This window comes from Leptonychotes weddellii, chromosome 6, assembly GCF_054177405.1.
Source record: "Leptonychotes weddellii isolate Sample4059 chromosome 6, ASM5417740v2, whole genome shotgun sequence".
NCBI classification, from domain to species: Eukaryota; Metazoa; Chordata; class Mammalia; order Carnivora; family Phocidae; genus Leptonychotes; species Leptonychotes weddellii.
Window position 1 is genome coordinate 135,585,517 of NC_138374.1, and position 6,881 is coordinate 135,592,397.

At 47.6% G+C, this 6,881-nt stretch overlaps 1 protein-coding gene across 3 annotated transcripts; it reads left to right on the forward strand.

Moving 5' to 3' along the window:
• The first annotated feature begins 974 nt into the window (after window positions 1–974).
• Window positions 975–4,529, forward strand: LOC102738307 (T-cell surface glycoprotein CD1a-like). Of its 3 annotated transcripts, none has more exons than XM_006740864.3 (6): window positions 975–1,152; window positions 1,718–1,984; window positions 2,677–2,955; window positions 3,145–3,423; window positions 3,753–3,843; window positions 3,991–4,529. In XM_006740864.3, exons 1-6 carry the CDS (start codon window positions 1,092–1,094, stop codon window positions 4,034–4,036), a joined length of 1,023 nt encoding a protein of 340 aa, XP_006740927.1. In that variant the 5' UTR covers window positions 975–1,091; the 3' UTR covers window positions 4,037–4,529. The 3 variants fall into 3 exon arrangements, with proteins under 3 accessions (XP_006740927.1, XP_081681485.1, XP_030892034.1); XM_081825359.1 differs by having other exon boundaries at window positions 3,145–3,258; XM_031036174.2 differs by lacking the exon at window positions 3,753–3,843.
• Window positions 4,530–6,881: the final 2,352 nt, after the last annotated feature.

The window sequence follows — 6,881 nt, forward strand, 5'->3', positions numbered from 1 at the left end:
AGTGGCCCGACTGTGCCGCGGATCATGGTTTATGGCAACCCCGAGGTGAGAGCCCGCGCCTTGGCTCCATCTCTGCAGCCGGCTTCCCGCTCCGATCCCTGGGAGCTCTGCTGCACTCAGGCGGCCCCAGTCTTTCTGTGACCCTGAGGGTCCTGAGACCACACTGTCCCACGAGGGTTCCACCCCCCACTTAGCCACTGGAGTGGCGTCCCTCAGCGGAGCAGACTTTTAAAAGTTCTGATTTTGTGCTCCATGGCTCTATCACTTGCCAGAAGCGGCCGATGGAGGCCACTCCCCCGCCATCTATCCTCCCGAATATCACCTCAGGTTCACTTCTCCGCACGTCCTACCTTCCAGAAAGTGGTCGCTTTTCTGTTCAGAGAGTTGTTGCTATTTTTTTCTTCGATCTCCTGTTGAGTTCGTAGGTGTTCAGAATGGTTTGACCCCTATCCAGCTGAATTCCTGAGAGGAGAGGAAATCCAGGTCTCCTACTCCTCTGCCATCTTGCTCCGCCCCCTTCCGGATGCTGCCCCATTCTTGAATCACTTAATAAAACCAACTAGATCTTCAAATTTACCTGGTTGATTTTGTTTTTTAACACAAGCAGTGAGAAACAAGAGATGTGCATGAGCTGTGGTGGGGGTGAGATAGGAATGTAAATAAATGGAGGGTGTCACAAGGGCAGGAGGGACAGAGTGACAAAAGCATCCAGGGCTGGGTTCTGGGGAGCCATGTGTTTTCATGGGTTACTGTCTGGATGAGAAGGAAAGGCACAAGAGGTGGGATGACTTTTCCATGCCACACAGGACTCATTCTGTAGCATTTGAATTAGGGCATGTGGAGCAGGATGGAAGCTGGTGACATGAAGAAACTAGAAGCCAGAGAGGAGAGTCAGACCAGGAGGGGAAGTGAGAGTCTGAGTAGGTGTCCAGGGTTGAGGGAGGAGCCCATTTGTATTGTTGCAGAGACCCAGGGAAGCCTTCTGTGTGGAGAAAGAGATCAGAAGAGAGGTGCTGTGTGTAGGGTAGGTTTGCTAGAACAGACGTCAAAGACCTACTTTCTAAGAGACAGAAAGAACATCTGCAAATACAATGCTGTTCCTGCAACTTGTGTTGCTGGTGGTTCTCCTCCCAGGTGGTGACAGTGAAGATGGTGAGAACTCTGGCCCTGCCCTGTGGGTGCATGTGTGTATGATGTGTGTACACATGCCTATGTGTCTCTATGGATGCATATGTGTGTAAGTATGTGTTTGTGTATTTGTGTATAGGTGTGCAACTCTGTGTGTGTCTACATATGTGTACCTGTGGGTGTGTGTCTGTATGTCTGTGTTTGCATATGTACATATGTGTGTCTCTGTGTGTGTATACATGTGTGCATTTGTATCTGTGTATGTTTGTGTAAGAGTGTGTAAAGTTGTGTGACTTTGTAAGTGTGTTTGTTTGTGAGTGTATGTGACAATTTGTGTTGTGGGTCCCCACCATATAGCTGGAGAGGGAGAGTGTCAGCCTGGTTCCTTCCTGAGCATCCCTGACCCCAGTGTCCTGTGCTCTTCTGAAGGATGGGTACGAAGCTCAGGGCTCTGGGGCAACACATGTCTCCTGAGACAACTATGGCTTCCCTGTCCTCCAGATTTTGGTTCCTGTCCCTGGCACCTTCTCCATTCTCTCTCCTTCCCAATGACTCCCTCTTCCTCAGTCTGTCTGTCCTTTTCCCACAGCTTTCCAGGAGCCAATGTCCTTCCAAATTATCTTGACCGTATCCTTTTACAACCATTCCTGGACACAAAATCTGGGTTCAGCTTGGCTGAATGAACTGCAGACTCATAGCTGGGACAATAAGACTGGGGCTTTCATTTTCCTTTGGCCTTGGTCCAGGGGCAACTGGACCACTGAGCAGCTGATGAAATTGGAAAAGTTATTGTACACATACTCCATTGGATTTCGTCAGGTGTTTCAAGACCATGTCAGACACTGGCAGCTTGAATGTAAGTTCAGTTCCCTCAGGGAAGGAGGGATGGATGTGCAAGTGTGTGTGTGTCTCCTTAAATTCCTTCTTCTTCTAGGAAAGAGCCTCCACTAGCTTCTGAAACTCAGGTTTCCCTATCATAAATCTGAATCACAACCTCTGGGCAGGGGGTAGAAGCCAGACCCCGATTCTTGAAAAGCTTCATATCTTCCGCTAATTCCCACTCCTCTCATTGACCACAGGCTGTGCTCTCCTGTCTCCCACTAGTGTCTCCCATGACCATCACTTTCCCTGGCCTCCAACCAGGCACCCTCTTTTCCCTTACTCTGTGACTGACTCCTTGAACTGTACTTTTCCCCATTCAATCCCATCAGCAAATTCTGTCTATGCTTTCCCTGTACTGCACTGCAGTTCCTTCACCCTAGATTGTTTTTTATCCCCAGCTCTCCTGCTGAGCCCTTCCTTATTCTCTGCCCACATCATTCATGTCTCTCCTCCAACATTTTTTCCTTCCTCTATCATTCACCTCTTCCTCTGCCTCCAGTGACCACCACTTCCTCTTTGTGTGAGCCTCCCATCAAACAAAACTGTGCTCCATTCCCTCCAAACCCCAGAACTTTCCCCTCTGCTTCTGCCCTCCAGGGATTCCACTCATCTCATTTCATGTCCTTCACTCCCCCTGTCCTATAACTCACAACTTCTCTTCCCCAGATCCCTTCCAGGTACAGCTGGCAGAAGGCTGTAAGCTACACACTGGGGAAGCATCAGTAGGATTTGTGCGGATTGCTTATCAAGGGGCAGATCTCGCAAGCTTCCAGAACATGACATGGTGGCCATCTCCAAAGGGAGGAAGCAGGGCTCAGCAGGTCTGCAAACTATTCAATCAGTACCATATGACCAATGAGGGACTACACACACTCTTTAGTGACTCCTGCCCCCGGTTCCTCTTGAGTCTTCTTGATGCAGGGAAGGAAGATCTCCAGCGACAAGGTCAGTCCTGTTCCCTTCCTCCATGAATTCTCTACTCTGCACTCATAAATTTACACCATTCCTTCAAAGAAGGAGCCAAGAGGGAGATGGGGTTTGGTGATAGGTTTCAAGAGGTAGTAAGATGTGTCTATCTAAAGTGATGTGAAGATCTACCCTCTCAGTCTGTGAATACCTGTCTTGTGTCTGCAGAGAGGCCAGAGGCCTGGCTGTCCACTGGCCCCAGTCCCAGTCCTGGCCATCTCCTGCTGGTGTGCCATATCTCTGGCTTCCACCCAAAGCCTGTGTGGGTGATGTGGATGCGAGGTGAGAAGGAGCAACAGGGCACCCAGCGAGGTGACGTCCTGCCCCATGGTGATGGGACATGGTATCTTCAGACGTCCTTGGATGTGAAAGCCAGTGAGGCAGCTGACTTGTCATGCCGAGTGAGACATAGCAGTCTAGGAGGCCAGGACATGGTCCTCCACTGGGGTGAGAAAGAGCTGGGACCCACCTGGGAAAGGAGGTCATTGGTGGTTAGAGCAGAGTGTGAGAGCCAGATGAAAATTTGGGTTGCTAGGGATTCCAGACCAAAAATGACTAAAATCAGTAAACCAAGGAATGGAGAACTAAGGGTGGGAGCCCTCTAGATGTTGAAGGATGGAGAGAGTTGGGTGAAGGGTCCATCTCAGGAATGGGAGAAGTGAAAGGAGGAAGGGTGGTTGGTGAGGCAGAGAAATACAGGGGCAAAGAGGACCAGGGAGGTGCAGTTCAACTCGGATTGGATGGGAAATGACACACTTTGTGCACCAAACCCACAGAACAGCCCCATTCCGTGGGCTTGGTCTTCCTGGCAGTAATAGTGCCCCTGGTGCTTCTGGCAGGTCTGGCGTTGTGGCTCTGGAAGTGCTGGTGAGTCTCTGGAGCCACCTTCCTCCTCTTTCCCATGTATCTCCCTACCTTTCAGTCTGTCCTCAGCCCTCCTACTCCTACTGCTCTTCCCTCCTGCAGTCCTCACCTCTACTTGCTGCAGAGTGACTCCTCCTCTGTTCCTCCCAGGAAAACACACTGGAGACCTCAGTGCACCGGCTTCCCTGTGGAGTGAGATCCCAGCAGCCCAGGCTCCAGGATTTATCTAAGCCCAGCTCAGTGGTGATGTCCTTGCAACTCTCTACATGCAATTTTGTCTTTCAGTTCTGCTTAATTATCTGTTGTCACTATAAGTTTAGTGTAATTTCGTGGGATTTGTTGTTGTGACCTGATTCTGGGACTTTAAAATTCAAAATTTAACTCAGGTGGAATGAAGTCCCAGAACCTCCATGGGACATCAGGCATCAAATGTCAGTTCCTCGAGAGCCTTCCCTGATTTACTAGTGGAAGCAGTCTCTGCCTGGTGAAAATTTCCTCAATTTTTAGTTGCACTTTGGCAAATCTATTTCTGACCCCACCCGTATTGTCCCCTGTGAGGTCCCTTTTCTCCTTCTAATACTTAGACCTGTTGAGATCAAAGTCCATTTTTTTTTTTTGACTTTTTGGTACGGTGTCTGACCTACATGGAATATGTCCTCAATAAAAATCTGTGTTGAATATTTGCCACATTTATAGCTTCTTCAGCTTCTTTTACTTCCTGACATGTTTGCAGTAATTGAGATGTTTGATGCTTTTCTTGTTAAAAGTCTTTTTTTTTTTTTTGCCGAGGGACTTCACATTCTCATGGTTCCTTGTGTCAATTCTGAGACTGAGGAGAAACACAGTTTTACCTGTGACCATTCGAGTTATTTAACTGTAGACATTTATTGGAGTGGACCTGTTGCTCCAAGTATTCTGAATAAAAAGAGGAAGGCAGGATACTTGCTGTGTGTGAGGCTCAGGGATAGCCACAGAGTTTGTCACACTGGGTCTTGGTCTCAGCTGAGAGTCACTGAATCACAATTTGCATTTTAGCAAAACCAGCAAGGGATTCACAGAGGCATAAAATATGAGAGGCACTGATATAGGTGATGCCTGAGAGGTAGCAGGGCAAGTGTGTCCCTGAACAGAAAAGAGATGGTCCAGGAAAGAGAACAAGAGTGCTATGGTCAGGAAGGAATGGGGATCCAACAAGGACCATGCATTCAGTGCCTCCTGGCATTCATGGCTGCTGTGTTATAGTCACTGAGGGCACAGATATTGAGCCATTGTTTCTGGGAGAAATCTGGGGTTGGGTTCCTGGGAGCCTCTGCTTATAATACTTTCCAACTGGTGAGTACACAGCCTGGATTCATGTGTGTTTCTGTGTAAAGACAGCTTCTTTTTAAAAAAAATTTTATTTTATTATGTTAGTTAGTCACCGCACAATACATCATTAGTTTTTGATGTAGTGATCCACAATTCATTGTTTTCCTATAACACCCACTGCTCCATGAAGTACGTGCCCTCCTTAATACCCATCACCAGGCTAACCCATCTCCCCACCCCCCTCCCCTCTAAAACCCTCAGTTTGTTTCTCAGAGTCCATAGTCTCTCATGGTTTATCTCTCTCTCCAATTAAAGACAGCTTCTTAATATATATGTATTTCCAAACAATTCATTGTGTGACGTATTTCCCTATGCTGAAATACTAGCTCAGAAGTATAACATTTCTCAGCTTGGGTACTGTGATCATCAGTGTCTTTGGTTTTAGCCCCACAGCTATTGCCTATGGCGCTTTTAGAAACAAATAAACAAGAAATAGTCATCATCTTACGAATCCACAAGTATAGTTTCTTTCTCCCCTTTTCTGTGGTGTTATCTTAGTGTCCTAGATGTTACTTTAGCACTCTCTGGCTCCATATAGATGTCATGAATGTCTTATTTCTTTTCCTGGATTTACTGCATTGATAATTCATTACCTCTCACCTCATGGCCCACACCTCTGCGTAGGGAGACTGCGTGAGTCTTACCTGCACAAGTGTTTTGTCATGAGGCACATCCCACCTTCTTGTGCTTAGGACACCAGTCAGCCCTGAAGCTCTGGGCTTCAGGGCCTTTTTAAACACTGAAATCACCAAGAAAGAGCATGTAATTCAGAAAACGTGACACCAAATGGGCCATGAGCAAGACAAGTGTTTACAGTGTGGCAATTAACACGGGAAGGCTGAGGGGCACATGGCTCAGCCTCACCAGTCAATACATAAAGTGGGTGACACATTTCAGGTCTCTCTCCTTGCCTCTTTGAAGAGTGGTGAGCACATGTGTCTGGGGGCTACAAATCAACATCAGCAGGTAGGCCGATCAGCACAGACAGACTCCATGAATAATGAAGACAGACCCTTTTGTGACTGATGACTCCCATTCAGTGGGAATGGAAACATCCATGGCTATACTTCAGTTACTCTCGGTTTCATTAATTAACTCAGCAAACCATTCTCAAGCCTGGCCATGTAGCTGGGACATCTTGAATGTCAAGTAGTGGGGGAGGAAAAGGTCTTTCCTGATTTGTTTACCTTTTTCATTTTGTTTCTATTTTCTTAGTACAGGAATTTATGTGGATTGAACTAGGGGAGAGGAACTTAGTTCTAATTTGTTTAGGGGCTGAGAGAGGAGCCCAGGGCAGTGGGGCATCCAGAGAGACCACATGCAGGCTCCCAGCCCTACACATGTGGACATTTCTGGAAACAAAACAAAACATTGGGATGAGAGAGGTGGCAAAGTTAAAAATATAGGAACGGGGGAGAGCAAATCATGGGACGTTTGCAATCTTTCCACCTGGATCAGACTGGTTGTTCCTCTAAGTTCAGCCCACCTTGTCACCCTCACATGGCCACCATGTGGTTTTTGGATGGTTGACTCCATCCTCATGTGTAGCCTTGGGCTCTGATCAGCCTGAGGCCATCAGGAGAAAGCATCCTTGACAATGAGACAGGCTGAAGGATGGGCAGGTAACCGGCAGGTGAGGCCAATCATCAGACAAATGCCATTTGTATCACCCA

Excerpts from the sequence above, each read along its gene's own strand:
- LOC102738307 (XM_006740864.3), top strand. The coding sequence starts at position 1,092 with ATGCTGTTCCTGCAACTTGTGTTGCTGGTGGTTCTCCTCCCAGGTGGT. Across the intron at positions 1,153-1,717 it reads AGGTGGTGACAGTGAAGATG|CTTTCCAGGAGCCAATGTCC; the intron begins GTGAGAACTCTG and ends CTTTTCCCACAG. Across the intron at positions 1,985-2,676 it reads CAGACACTGGCAGCTTGAAT|ATCCCTTCCAGGTACAGCTG; the intron begins GTAAGTTCAGTT and ends TCTCTTCCCCAG.